General features: G+C 43.2%; 1 protein-coding gene across 7 annotated transcripts in view; it reads right to left on the bottom strand.

Annotated features, from left to right (window-relative positions):
- ENPP2 (ectonucleotide pyrophosphatase/phosphodiesterase 2) overlaps positions 1 to 15,656 on the bottom strand; it is a 442,632-nt gene that overhangs the window by 279,029 nt on the left and 147,947 nt on the right. For all 7 annotated transcript variants that reach the window (XM_078686841.1, XM_078686846.1, XM_078686840.1 and 4 more), the window contains exons 6-8: positions 7,766 to 7,863; positions 5,052 to 5,131; positions 4,771 to 4,890 (exon numbers count right to left, since the gene is read on the bottom strand). In XM_078686841.1, the coding sequence (XP_078542967.1) occupies positions 4,771 to 4,890; positions 5,052 to 5,131; positions 7,766 to 7,863 (298 nt within the window). The remainder of the gene's footprint in view (positions 1 to 4,770; positions 4,891 to 5,051; positions 5,132 to 7,765; positions 7,864 to 15,656) is intronic.

The following is a 15,656-nucleotide window of genomic DNA, read 5'->3' as shown; positions in this document are numbered from 1 at the left end:
TGAAAAAGACGGTGTGCTAATGTGAGGTTAGGAGTTGGTTGTTATGGAAGGTTTGAGGCAAACCATATTGAGCATGGCCCATGAAGGGCATCCAGGCATCAGCAGCATGAAAAGGAAAGTAGGGTGTGACTTTTGGTGGCCTTGTGCAGACAGAAATATTGAAGACAAGAACTGAGTGTGCTAAGAATGACAAATCAGATGGTGTATTATATTAAGTTGCCATTGTCCAGAGCAGGGAGGATCGAGTAAAAATCTCATTGAATATTGCTGATCCAATGTGCTTATATAAAAGCCAGGTATTTTGAATATTTTTGATCAAACAACTGTTGAAACTGCCAAAACTAAAAATTGCGAGTCAGCTCACATTGAAAAACATTATGGCTTTTGTGAAAGACGAATTTGAAAGAGCGTTTCCTAAAAAGTGTTGTGACTGATAGAGTGCAATTAACGCTAGTGGAAATGAAAATGTTTCTGTCAGGCCAATGCATTGAGCATTTTTGCACTTTTGTATACAATCCCTAGAGTAACGTCATTGTGGAAAGGTGGATAAAGGTACTAAAAGAAAGCACACATTTAAACTTGGCTAGTGGGAAAGATTAATCTATAAGGGAGTTACTTTGCAGATATATTGTAGAGAAATCACCATTTGAATTGATGAGGAGTATGGTGGCAGTGTGTAATTTGAAACAGATGTGGATGATTGATATTGTGGGTGGAACAGATTGTGACAGTTCATGATAAGTCAATGGTTAGAGAGGCTGCATCAGTCTCGGCAAGGTGAGTTAACTCAATAAGGAAAGCCAGCTGCAATAAAAGAAGCCATGGTAAACCAGCATTGGCATATCCCACTAGGTCTCGCTTTTTGGGACCTTATAAGTATTTAGTTATGCAGCACAATATCCTTGGTGCAATAACATCAACTGTTGCATGGCTAAAAAAGTATAAGGTCCCAAAGGCGAGACCTATTGGCTATGCCAATGCTTGATTTTAGAGGCCTGGCATGCAGTTTTAAAAGTAGGCTGGTAAGAAAGGTGCCAACCCGAGGGTTAAGGACCAGAGAGAAATAAGATAGTAAGAGAGGTGAGTTATAATGAGATAGCACAAATAGAAAGGTGAAGCACAGAATGACAGGTGAGGTAAACAAAGTAGCGAGGCAGAGAGGCAGGTAGAGCCGGTGGGATGAAAAATAGAAAGATATGAGAAGTAGAGAGAAAAGAGGTGCAGGTGAGGTAGAGAGGTGAGGCTAATACAGAGGAAGGGCGAGGGAGAAGTAGAGAATGGTGAAATGGGGAGAGAGAGACAGAGGTAAGACAGATGTATTAAACTAGCAAGACAATGGAAGCAGAGAGTGTGAACGGAAACAGTGAAGGAGATAGAAAGAGAGATGAAAGCAAAGGGAGTGATAGATGGAGTAGAAGAGGTAGAGAGCATTGTAGAGAGAAAGAAATAAAATAATGGGAAAGGTGAGGGAAATAGGACATTAATAAAATGAGAGACATAGAAGGCCAATAGATGAGGTAAGCGAGAGGCTAATGCAAGCAAGCACTCAGGATGAGGTAAACCAATGTGTGTTTCCCAAATTATAACGCAAGCAGAAAACTCATGGCTGTGCAAACATCATGCTTGACTCAGACAGACCGCCTGCAGCAAGGGTAATAAACAATGCAGCCACCTTGCATAGGCGGAACAACCAGAACAGGTAATAATGCAGGTGAGCACCAAGCAAGATGAGCAGATATGCAACACCATGAAGGGTTTAAAAACCCACTAACCATCCACTGCACATGAATATATCCATTTTTTGTACAACTAAACAATCTGTTGCAGCAGGGCTTATGGATCGGAAGAGTGGACAGGACATCCCTTGCAGGTGAGCACAAGCATTCCCTGGCAGCGAACACATGCACTAGGAGCATGGACAAACCATCCCAACAGGCAAGCACCATAACAGCTTACCCTGAATGATATTCACAAAAGATGTGCATTTAAGGGCGAGGGGATGACTGCAGGGAGGGCCCAGAGAACATCTTCCAGGGCTGTGAACATTCTCAGCTTAAAAACTGAACTGCTCTGCACAGAGACTTTATTTGGGCTAGGTGTATAGGGCGCACAGAACTATTAGACTGTGCATCTCCAGCATGAGCACCGTACAAAGAGGGTGTGTGTATGAATGATTGAAGTGGCACAGACATATCAATCCATCAAGAGTTGGTAAAGCACAACTATGCACCCGTCAGGGTCTCAAGGCGCTGGGTCACCCCCTCACATGAGCTAAACGACGGGTACAGACAGGCCATGCCAATGCTAATTGTGAGTTTGTGCATCATGTCTGGAGCTTGTGTGGGTATGCACATACAGCATGTAACCGATGGATCAAAGTAAGATCGCCCACAAGGATGGAGATCAGAGCAAGCAAAATATAGATGAGTGAAAAATCTTTATCTGAGCAGTTAAGTACAACCATTGCAATTAATAAAATAGGTTAAGGAGGACGACAAATGTAAGTCAATTCATCCAGGTGTTTGTTACAATCAAAACCAGATAAGAACTAGGATTATAAAATCCATGGTATCGGCGAAACAAATTTTACGCGGCTAAAAACAAAAAACACATACAACATTATCAAAGCAAGCACAATGTATGAATAGCGACGTCACACCTCACGCAGTATGCGCACAAATAAAATGTACAGACAACTCTCGCAGACATGTGGGATGTAAACACCTAACAGCATGAACAGGTGGGAGGCAAAACTAAGAGAGCATGATCAGGAAAGAGCACCACGATGATCCTGAATGAGACACTCTGAGTAGCCCTTACATGTAGCCAAGTAAGGGAGGAGACAGTCACCTGCAGGCTGAGCCAGTATGCAGGGAGATCACAGATCCGTCATGTTTTGCAGGCGAACATTTGTAAACACAATACAGTAATTCCAGATGAACATCAAGCATTGGTAAGATAACCGAGACCGGCCCTTCCAGGCAAGGATCACTCAGGATGACACAGATCATGCTTTACAGGTATGTATTGCACATGGGGAATAACACGGCCTGCCAAGTGGGTAATGGACAACACACTGAGCGCTCGATTGGGGCACAAATTGCCTCCACCTTTAAAAGTATGACAGCGAGTTTCAGCCTTGTGGGAATCACCATAGCCGACTAGCCACTGCTGTCAGATGCCAGCAGGTGCATGATAGAGGGAGGCACACATGTAGCCTCGCTGGGCTGTGTATGAGCTTCACAGCTCGCTCTTTCCCAGCTGCCAAAGCAGCATATATAGAGATCATGTCTTTAAACGTTGGGAGGGAGCACAAAAAGACTACCCCAGCTGGGAAAGAGCAGCTTGCACACTCAGGGAGGCGTCTGCGTGGAGGCGCGCAGAGCTCAGGCATGCCGTCCCCACAGGAGGGAAAGGAGAGGGAGGGTATGCAAAGGAGAAGGAGGGTACACATGGCGCAAGAACCGGAGCGGTGACAGGAGTCTTAACACAACGGTGACACTGAGGGCAGCAACTGATACCACAGAGTGGCAAATACTTGAAGCCACCAGACTCTAGTGTGTTATTGTGCGCAACTGCACATGGGGAAAAAACTATCCGTGCACATTACGATTGCAGAGCATTATTTCGAACAAACTATCAGGCGTGGTTGCATGGGTAAGTACAACATAGCATGAAGGGAGGTGGGTGGAAGTGCACAGAACATGGGTGTGCCTCCAGAGGGAGCACACAGAGAACAGAAGGGACAGAGAGGATGACTAAGAAGTGAAGGGGGCGGGCCGCACGGCCTTGAAAGCGACACGGCCGCAAAAGTGAAAGTGAATGAGCCATGACGAGAGAGAAAAGCCAGATGGCGCCTCTGCTCGTAACTGTGCGCATAACCGCGCGCTCTAGGCCACACAAAAAGCTGTGGTCGGCTTTTTAAAGCCCACTCACTAAATGTCTTGCCAGAGCACCACATGCACTGGCTCAGGCGAGACCTAAAAAGGAAGACTTGAAAAAGCTGGATCTTCTAAGATTTCTGATCCAATGAGAGTAGTAAGAAAGGGTAAACAGGTGGTTAAAGTAACCCATGGTAATGTGCGGAGCATGAGTAAAGTTGTGAAGCTACTGCAATGTTTACAAGTTAAAGGAGTTGGGTCCAAGACAATGAAATGCAATTTGTTCAAGTACATTTGTTAATAGACAGCCTCTAATTTGTTCACGATATCAACCTTCTTGAAACTAAAAATGATCAAATGCATTAAAAAAAGTTCCTACAGTGATGATTATATGGCAAAGTTTTACTCTTGCTATTTCACTGCATCAGATCTTTGGGTCATTGCACTATACATAGTGCTGATTAGTGTTTTTAGTACTATACATTCTGTTGATTAATGTTTTTTATGTCATGCCTGTTTATAGCAATATCATTTAAGTTGTTAACGAACGGGAATATGTGGCATTCTCAACCCATGCTTATCGGGAATTCTACAATGAGATTCCAGAGAAGGTTTTTTGATCCAGGCTTCTCCAATGGGTAGTTGCTTTAACCTTTACCACAAATAAACTACACAAAGTCGGATATCTCATAGAATGCTCACACAGCCTTGCTTTAATTTGTCAATGTTGGTTGTACTGGACAATTTCTTATTCTGAACAATATAAACAAGTGTCTACTTAGGGTCCTATTAATACACAGAAAACCAACCAGATGCAAAGTAACTTGCAAATTGTTCACAGGTGCATTTCCTTTGCAGACTTTTTTTGTACAATACAAACAAAACTTACTGGTTGACCTCCCCACCATCTGTGATTCAATTTCTCTCTCCCTCTAAGGCTGAAGTTGGCATCAAACACAGGGTCGTGCATTGAATTGCCAACAATTCCATGTGACTCAGGATATAACCCCTTTATAAAGAAAGAAAATATGAATCAACAAAATATTCAAATAAGCAATGTGTTTCTCTAATACACATAGTGCCCAGACCCAAAATATAGGACCATCATTCTCACAGTACCTCCATATTGCTTTTAAAATATATAAGAACATGTCATTTTAGAATTCTTACTGTTGCCAGGGTATACAAATTAGGGAATGTCTTTGTTGGGTACACTGGTCTCATATAAGGTGAATGTGTTCCACAAGATCCTAAAAGTGAGAGAGCAAAATACGTTTAGAAATATATTCATGTATAATTACAATAACTCTTACCATGTTTTAACTGAATGGCAGTAACATATTTTAGTTGCTAATTTTATGAAATGCTTATAACTTTGTACTTGTGATTAGTATGCTGTATACAAAACAGATGCTAGTTTACGGTGGAATTTAAACCAACTTCCCTTTAACAGTTAGATGAGCAAATAAAACCAAGTATCACTTCTAATGGATTACATCTTGGTTCCAACTAACCCAAGAATGCAAAATAAAAGTAAAAACGGAAGATATTCCAGCATTTGAAGAAGATGGTCCATCCCTGACCAAGAGCAACTGTTCATTGGGGAATATCAGAGCCCATCTGGAAACCATGGATATAATACTATAGAGGTAGAAGACATGACAACATCACATGCCTTGGAACTGTGGATATCATATGACCTTTGACTCTAAAGAACCCACATGAAGTTTAAAGAAAAGGCTTAAAAAACAAATATAAGAAAACACTTAAACGTTAAAGAAGCAGATGCCAGGCGAGTGCAAAATAACAAGGAAATGCATAGGAGACTCCACTGCTGTATGTGCTGTTGCTTAAATGACAATATTATTACCAGTGACACTACTTCATAATGATCAGTTCTGTGCTAGCTCAGAAGTTATGTGATGCACAAACAAGCCTTATCTCTTGCAAGTGCTTAAGAATTGAGCAGGTTTTGGTGGTCCAAGCACATCATCTTCGATAAAAACACTAGTCCAAGTAAGTAGGTACTACTGACAAAAGCTGCTTTAAAAAGGCGAATATAAGGAAATTTTGGGATGATATATTCCACAAGCACTCAAGAGCAATGCTGTGCTGGTGAAGACTAACAAACGCTGTAGATGCCAAACTTAGATTTGACTTGCCTCGCTATCACCTGAACTAATTGATGGATATTTGAAAGATAGAACAGGCTCCCACTCAAAAATCTGTGGAAATTGGAAAATTCAACCGCCTTTCACAGCCACAATGAAGAAATGTAAAGCAAGTCAGCTGCGCTTGTTGCCACTCCATTCTCTGAAGGATGGAAGTAATGATAATTTGCATACAGGATGCACTATGTTCTGAAGGTAGAATATTGGATCATGGAATGCCTAGAGCTCCCAAACTTTCTACAATGCCCTAAGACCACTGAAAACTATTTAAGCTTGGGGTTCACAATAAAAGAAATTAAGAAGATGTTCCGCTTCTCTCGTGATTCTTGAAGATCGATTTGTAAACAGAAAATAATGATGAACTTGAATCACATACGATTGGTCGGGACAAGGAGTGGAACAAACTTTTTAATTAACTATTTCGTCAGTTAAATACTAAAATACCAAATAATAAATAAATAGCAAATACCTCTGCAATTTCCTTTGAAGGATGCATTACTGATACTACAGCAGAATGTGAAATGTTAAAGGATGCCATAGATTTACCACATTTCTGACAGCTTTGGTTTCAAAAATCGATGCTGGTGTCTTGGGTGTGGATGTGTGTACATAAGGGAGGTTGGGCTCATGTTACTCGTTTTGTGTTCATGTTATTTAAAATAAAAGTAAAGACATAGTTTGATGAGACCAGGGGGATAAGAATGACCTTTAACACGTTATTTTTCACACTAGATTGGAACACAGATGGTAATGTGGAACAGTCAAAGGTCAGTGTGGAATTTGGGAGTGAGGGTAGTCAAGGGATGGGATAGGGATACGTGTGAGTCAAGTACTTGAAGATATATGTGTACAACACAGTAAATTGGAAAAATAACATGGGCTTCTTGAATGGGTAAAGGTCAGGTCTTATTCCTACATTGGGAGACTTGATCTGGAGCAATTAGTGATGTCACAAGATACACTCCTAAAAAACAATTAAAGACAAATGCCTGGACCACATCTACAGAGTATCTATCTATACTATGATATTTTCATTCTGTAGCAAGGGTGTTAACTTTCATATAGGTTGGTAAGTCCTTCATGACGACAAGTTTGTTAGTTAACATCAGTAACGAGTAATTATGTACTACACTATAGTTATAGGTGATAAGGTTAAGGACAAATATAGCCATGGCCTGTGGCCAACTTTTAAAAAGTGGATGAGCCAGTGCTCTACTACAGGTAGATTCAAGTGAAACGATAATGTCTATGGCAAGTGCATCTCCTCTTGTCATTTAAAATGGCCTAGTGAAACCTTATGGGACCTGCAAATCGCAAATGCAAACCATGGCTGTGTTACTAATGCCAAGTGGGTAATAGTAATGCATGACATTTACAACAGTATTACAAACATAAATATGATAGCAAACTCTACTTAAAAAACAAATTTGTATTCCTCATTAGTCATTATTTAAGTTTGGTTGCACCATTAACAAATGTGTCCCTCTAAACCCAATAGGTTGCAAAAGGACTCAAGACCCAGTACTGATTATAAACTGGCTATGGAGACAATTCCCATGAGTGTCTTTGAGAGAAACAAAATAATTAAACATAAACCCACATGCAGTTACAATCAGTAATTATTCTAAAAATGCCACATGGAATAAGATGTTTAGATAGATGCTGAAAGTGCAAATGAGAACAAAAATAATGCTAATTATAACTAATACATACTTAGCTTCTCAATGTTTGGCATAACCTTGCCGCCTTTCTTCATATAGGAGGCACGAAAGCCATCAACGGAGAAGATGATCAAAGGAGGACGAACAAAACTACAATAACAGAACAAAAATAGGTTAGAGTGCGATGACACAGATACGACACACAGATTATTTCTTCTGGTCGGAAAATATTCAAAAATGCCATTGACTATGTCCCAGTGGAAGTGAAGTATTCCACGAAAACTCCACAGAAATACAAGGAGAACACCAGGGGGATGTATCATGTTATTTTCCTAATTAAGCAGTGGGCAATCACAATGTTTTTGTCAATTTCTTCATAGAGTTGTTGGTCTTTGAACATTTGTGTAGCCCAGCAGAAACGTGTTCAGGCAGCTCATCAATATCATATATAATATTATAATAGGGTAAAGTGTCTTTTTTTCCCCTGGGGAACTTGTCACATTCAAAACCAACTGTACCAAGAAGGGAACCCAAGACACATGCACACCACAAACTGCAGACTCCTGAACAACAATAGACACAGAAATCATCAATCAACGTACACAATATCACTAATGTAGCCTCCACATCATCCCACACGACAAACTTCCTCAGAACCCAAATCTGTATTTATTCTAGAGCCATGAGGCAATATACATGCTAGACAACACACACAGCTCTGTGGCTAGATAGAGCCCACACAATCACAGCACAAGAAGCCACATAATGCTGTGGGTGTGTTCTAAACAGACAATCTCTGGACAAACCAATGTTTGCATACCAGAGGTCTCATAACATCAAGAACATTTTAATGAGCACCAGTGTGGAATCTACTAATCCTGGGAAAAGCACAAGGAAATGTAATTACTGCGTGCATTGCAATAACGTAATTGAAGGAAATGTGGCGACACATCCCACGACAGGACAATGCATTGTTTTGAAACATTCTGCTACATGGAATACCAAGAAATGCATATATTCTGTGAAATGCCCTTGTAGGATGTTGTATGTCGGTAAAACTGAAAGGAAAATCAAAACTTGCATAAATGAGTACAAAAAGCAACATTAGAAACAATTTAAAATCCAGCACAGTCACACAAACATAACATTTGCCAACTCTGATTTCAAGTTTTAAAAATCATGGAAAAGTCACCCTGAGATATATAAACATCTGCTGCATTGAGAATTCAAGTGTATTACACGATTAAGCACCCAGCAACCAAGAGGGATGAATGGTAGAATTGTCTTCTGTAATGTTTTGGGGGTATTTTGTTGATTTGGCTGTTATTTGATATAATATGTTCTGAAAGGATTTGTGTTCAAAACCACATTGTTGTTGAACATGTATAGTGGGTACACATTGTAATGCTTAGAACAGTGTTTACAATAGGAGTATGACATTTTATTTGGTATGATGGTGCCAGTATTTGAAAATTTTCTATGATTGTTTCAATGTGTGACGATGAAGTATGTACAATCACACAACCATTTTAAGAAGGCCATCACACTTGCACACATTTTGATTGGGGGAAAATTATCACATGGTGCACGTATCACGTTTGAATTTGGTACACACTAATGGTGGACAATTATGTCAAACAAGGTACACGGATGAGTTATCAGTCTGCACCTCACAGAAAGCGTGGCTTTCATCAAGGATTAAGGAAAAACGAAACAAGATGAACCTACTTTTTCAGTTTGGATAATATTTCATTCTTTTTATCTTGCAGGTGCACTTACTGCACAGGACAAGGCATAGTGGAACAGAGGTTTATGCAAGTGCGTAAACAGACACAATACATGCTGTGATGATGTTTTTGGTACATGTTCTATGGGGAATTGCAGTTTCACAGATTGGAGTTGCATTATCATGGTAATGGTGTAAATAAGTCCTGCTTTGTTTATTTTTTCACTTGGTGGAGTTGAGTTTGTTCACATGCTGTGCACACTAGTGGTGAGGAGTTGACACCATTTGGTTACAACAACCTTTTTTTTAAATATATTTTTATTTGCATTTTTAACCAACAGAAACACAGCTGGCACGTCACAAGCGAATAACCATACACCTCTGCGCTCCCCCGACCCCCCACAAACCTTCCATAGTAACAATATGAAAATCATCAGCATATCAAGATCCAACACCCGCCTACAGTACATCTGTTTGCATAGTTCATTAAACAGCCAGGAGCCCCCTTCGAGTCCGGGGCCCCCAGGCCACCCCTCAACACCCCGGAACACGGCCCAATCCAGCAGGACCCGTAGCACATCAATCAGAACCCAACCCCCGTCAAGGCCATGATATGTTCTCCACTTTCCCCATACTCTTCAGAATTTTCGGGGAAAGCCTCTAGCCTTATAAGTGACCCTTTCCGCCTCCATATACCGATCCATACCCCATCTCCATTCCTCCACCCGGGGCGGTGACAGCGCACCCCACCCCCTGGCTACGTCCCTCTTCGACACCACCAGGGCTAGCATAGTGAAGATCAGGTGTGGGTGGCTCAAAGCCACATTGTTGGATATTCCTAGCTATACTATGGAACTTAGGTTCCATAGTAAGCTCAGTCTCCAACATATCACTCAATTCTCCTAGTATCTGTGTCCAGTAAGTGTGGATTATAGGGCACTCCCATATGATATGGTAGAAGTGCCCCTGCGGGTGTCTACAGCTAAGGCAGCAAGAATCACTGGCTCGTCCCATGCGGTGTAGCCTGACCCCATCATAGTAAGCCCTGTGTAGTATCTCGTATTGGATGAGTCGTAGCCGTGATTTTATCACCACCTCCCTGTGGTGCATTAGGGCTACCTCCCAGTCTACTGTGTACATCTCGCCAACGTCTTGTTCCCAGGCTGTTCTCAGTCTCCCCATCCCATCAGGTGTGTTATTATTCAGGGTCTTGTACGTCAGGGATACCAGCATGTTAGGTACCTGTTCCTGTAAAAGACGCCCTTCTAATGGGGCATACTCCAGCAAGGGAGAGGAGAGCACCAGTTCAGCCCCCCACGCATGGCGCAATTGCGCATATTTAAGGAACTGTGTGGGACGGAGGCCATACTCCGTCGCCAGGGTTTGGTAGGATTTAAGTTCCCCATATGCCACCAGATCCCCCAATGTGGAGATTCCAATACAACAACCTTTGTTGATCCTTCCAGAAAATGTTATGAAACACATGTATTTATGTGTTCAGGCGTACATCTAAAGAAGGACCATTGGGTCCAAAATTTATCAGGGCAAAGAATTGGTGCTCATCATATAATTTTGAAGATAACGTTCTGTTCAGCGATTAACATTGTATGTTGATTGTCAGGTGTGAAATTTGGTTTTCTGCATCAAGAAATTTGAAAATTGAAGCATAGTGATCATCAAATCAGACCAATGAATTGAAGCACTGAAAAGTATGTTACAATACATTTAAACCTGAGAAAACGTGGTTTTGAAATCAATATGATCTGTGGATATCAGATATTTGAGAGAGAAAAGTGTCCCATTTTAATACTCAGAGCATCCGATGAAGATATCATTGCTACACAGACGTATGCATTTAAAAAATATGGGACGTCCACCAAGATGGCGATGATGCAGGACAGGCTCCAAGATGCTCTGTGCCCCACCCATTTGTATGCCACACTGGAAGACAACATTGGAGCCATCCTGAAGTGCAAAGATGAGAGAAGTGAGCTGGCCGGGTCGGCCCAGAGACAGAGAGGTGAGCAATGAAGTGCATTGGTCTGAGACAACAGATCCAGGGCGGCACATCCTCACCCAAATACAAAGCTTAGAACTCTTCCTAAGCAGTAGCGATGTATGCACGAGGGTACCAGGAGAATATACAAGACTTGAGCAGAAATTGAAGCCACTTAGTACATTTGGGCTTCCAAACCCACACATAGTGCCAGAGGCAGACTAGAGAAGGATGGAGAGGGTGAGGGATGCCTAGGAGATACTAAAAGAGAACTGTGGAGGAGACAAGGTAGACGGAAGAAGCACATTTCAAGTAAACCACCCTAAACATCAGAATGAGAGCAAGATTCTCAGGCCTTTGTAAATGATAAGAAGGGATGCTTTTAGTGCAATGAGATATGAAGGCTGTCTTTGCATGTGGAACATAACCCCCCACACACACTGTTCCACTAACAGAAAATGGAGATCCTTGGAAAATAGTTGCAAATTATCCTAGCCAAAAGGGACAATCAATCCTCACAGCAACATAATAGGAGTCCTTGAAACACCCCACAAAACAATGAATAGGTGCCCCATTCAGAAAGCAAGCAGCCCAACCCCGCTAATGGACATGAAGAGGCATACATTAAATAGTGTTTGGTAACCATTTCTGAAATGTTGGTAAAAAGGGGCACTTGTACATAACAAATGGGTGACAACAGTCTTGTCAGTCAGATTAACCCCTTCGACGCTGATGACGAGCTGGGCTCGTCATGAGGTAGCCTCCTCGCACGCTCATGACGAGCCCAGCTCGTCACGTAACATGCGCTTTTGAAAATCTCAGCGTACGGGCGGAATTCCGCCCGCACGCATGCGGTTAATGCATGTAGTGCCCACATAAGAAACCACAGTCCACTTCAATAATAGAATGTTTCTGAATCACTACAGGAAAGTTCCAGAACTCATGGCTGCAAAATCTGCCTCACTCTTGACAGAGGATCTTAAAGTATATATATGACAGAGACGAAATTGGATGGTCTGGCAAATTGAAAATGAGAACAGATTTCCAAAGTTTTGGGCACAGATTGGGCCAAGCCGAAGCCCATATCCAAGCTGTAACAGGCTCAGAGCAATTGGTCATCACAGCCACTTACGACTTGGAAACTGAGATTCAATTGGCTGAATGTGAGGACGTCGAAAATAGGTCCAGCAGGTAAAATATTTACATTAGAAACTTAACAGAGGGAATATAAGTCGCCCTGTTCCAAGATTTGGCGACTACATTGCTACAGATGGATTTTCCCGGAAGTTCCACAATTCCATTGGAAAAGCTCAGAAAAGACAATTAAGAATTAAAAACAGGGATGATCTCTCTACAGATGATAAGGACATCTGCACATTTGAATAATCAGGAGACAGCAGGAACAACAAAACTCAACAAGGCTCTGACTGCATCTTTGTCATTATTACATTTATAGGTTAATATAGTATGAGTTGAACAAGTAACTAGATTATATATTAACCTATAAGTGAACGAGAATACTCAAGAGAGTTTGTGTCATATGTGAGGCAATTTCTTGCAGCCATGATATAGATGGGCAAGGATTTTTCATGTTGCTTTGGGTTTCCAAAGTTTACCGGCCCTGCTAAGTGGGACTAGAGTTGATGAGGGAAGGCAATAGAGTACCACAACATATATACCTGCCATAATAATTCTCCACAGTTACAGATGTTGGGGAATTCCGTTGGGTGTCGGGGACACCATGCACAAAGTCTCCATAGTGAGGAAAAGATATACGATGTTGTCCTAAGCATGCTGTTTTCTGTTACTACTAATACATTAGAAGTTAAAGGGATTACAAGTTACTTTTTAAGGCACTTATTGCATCATATAGTACATGTTTGTGAGAAAGTACTATCTTTCTTGCATGGTATGCCCCCACTTTTTGCTGAATTGCTGATGTGCTTTGACTGAGTGTGCCCTGGGCTCCTGCCAATCAGGTGCCCAGGGCCTGTGTTCCTTCCCTAAAACTGTGTTGAAACTAAAACCCAATTGGCATCTCTGGCCCCATGTCAGCCCTAGTAAATGGTACCCTAGGTACCCAGGGCATTGTGACCAGAGAAGACCCCTAAGGGCTGCAGCACTTATTGTGACACCCTTAGGGGCCCTGTACCTTGACACACACCCCCACACACACTGCCTTTGCAGACTGAGTGTCCTGGTGCAAAACTAAACAAAGAGTCGACATGGCACACATCCCTGTGTGCCATGCCCACAAAACCACTGCTCTGGCATATATCAGCCACCCCTCTAGCTGGGTGCCCTATACCAATGGTGTGGGCACAGGTGCATGAGCCCTGTGCCCCTACAGCAGCCAGGGTCATTCCTGGGAACTGTAAGTGCAGTGATGCCATTAAGAGTATACAGTGCTGGGAGGTTGTCATTACGAACTCCACAGCACCATAATGGCTACACTGAAGACTGAGAAGTTTGATATCAAACTTCTCAGCATATTAAACAGACACTGATGCCAGTGTGGGATTTAATGTCAAATGCACTACAGAGGGCATCTTAGGGATGCCCCCTGAAACCTAACCTACAATCCACGTCTTGTCTGGGAGGCTGCCTAGGTTGCCACACAGCAGACATGTTGCTGGACCCCTGGGTGAAGAGCCCCCGGCTCTCCTGGGCCTGCGGCAATGCACATCCTGGGCGAGGTACTAGGTCTCCTCCCCCAGGATGGGCAGGGGGAAGCTTCAAAGGCATGCCGCCTTTGTGAGCTTCTCCAGGCCACTTGCTGTACTCCCCAACCGGCCCCCACCAGTTCAGACCCCCACTCTGGCAGGAAGACTGGCGGGAAACCCTATGTCACGAAAGGGGGTGTGCCAACCTGTGCCAACTCCACACCTCGGGTTCAAGAGGTGAGTTGAAGCACAACTCCGGGCTACCGTCATCTTGAGAATGGGGAGCCCTACCCAATCAGAGCTAGGCCCCTGCCCCCCTCCCACAGGAGAGGAGCAGGCTAGGAGGTGTACCCCAGGACAGGGACCCATTGGTCCCTGCCCTTGCCCTACCTGTAACGCCCCTAAATTTAGTATTTAGGGGCACCCTGAACCTTCCTTCCTCAGATCAAGATTGCAACAAGAAGAAGAACAAGAAAAAAGACCTGCAGTGCAGCTGCTAACAAAAGGACGACGCCCACTGGCTTGGCCCCAGAACCCTACAGGCCTGTTGATCCTCGAATCTGCTCCTGCGAAACTCCAGCGTCTCCTGCGGACAGCAACCTCGAAAACCCCGGAGGACCTGCCTGCCTTGAACCTTCCAAAAGACTGGGACTCCCACGAGCAGTGGTTCTGCTCAAACAACAATACCCCTGGTGCCAACCAGGAACCGCGAATCCAGCCCACTCTGCACCCGCTGAGCCTTGCCTGTGCCTGAGTGATCCAAGACCACGAGGACGTCCCCCCGGTGACTGTGACCCGGAGTACAGTGCCCCAAGACCCTCCTTGACGAACCAGACGATGCCTGCAGCCTCAGAACCAGGGATCGCGACCAGCTGAGGGTAAGATTTCCCAACACCAAAAGACACCCCTGCACCTGCCGGCTTCCTGTGCCTTCCTTTGGGGTACCTACTTCTTCTCCAAGATCCCAACTTAACCTCTCGAAGTGGTGGTCGCACCTAAATAATCTCAGTCCCCGAGTCTGCAGCCTTTGTTCACTTTTTGACTTTCCCATTGAATAACATGGAGCGCCCGACGGCTCAAAATCACCCTCCACCCAGCCGCCAGAGTGCCGCTGGAAGTGCAACTACTACTCTACTTTACTTCCCCACTTGTCCTGAGTAAGTGACCAGGAGCTCAAAACCATTGACTGACCAAAACGTAATTACTTACCGGTCTTAGGTAGAGGTCCCGAGTCTGCAGCCTTTGTTCACTTTTTGACTTTCCCATTGAATAACATGGAGCGCCCGACGGCTCAAAATCACCCTCCACCCAGCCGCCCGAGTGCCGGTGGAAGTGCAGCTACTACTCTACTTTACTTCCCTATTTGTCCTGAGTAAGTGACCAGGAAAAACCATTGACTGACCAAAATGTAATTACTTACCGGTCTTAGGTAGAGGTCCCGGTGCTGAGCTTAGGAGTCCAGTACTGATTACAAAAGTAACGAGAACCTACTTTACCTGTGACTTGAATTTCCTCCCATAGGATAACATTGCTTGATTTTCACTGAAAAGTTTCAAAG

The sequence above is a fragment of the Lissotriton helveticus genome, chromosome 4_1 (genome assembly GCF_964261635.1).
Source record: "Lissotriton helveticus chromosome 4_1, aLisHel1.1, whole genome shotgun sequence".
Lineage (NCBI taxonomy): Eukaryota > Metazoa > Chordata > Amphibia > Caudata > Salamandridae > Lissotriton > Lissotriton helveticus.
This window is presented reverse-complemented; position numbering and strand designations above follow the sequence as displayed.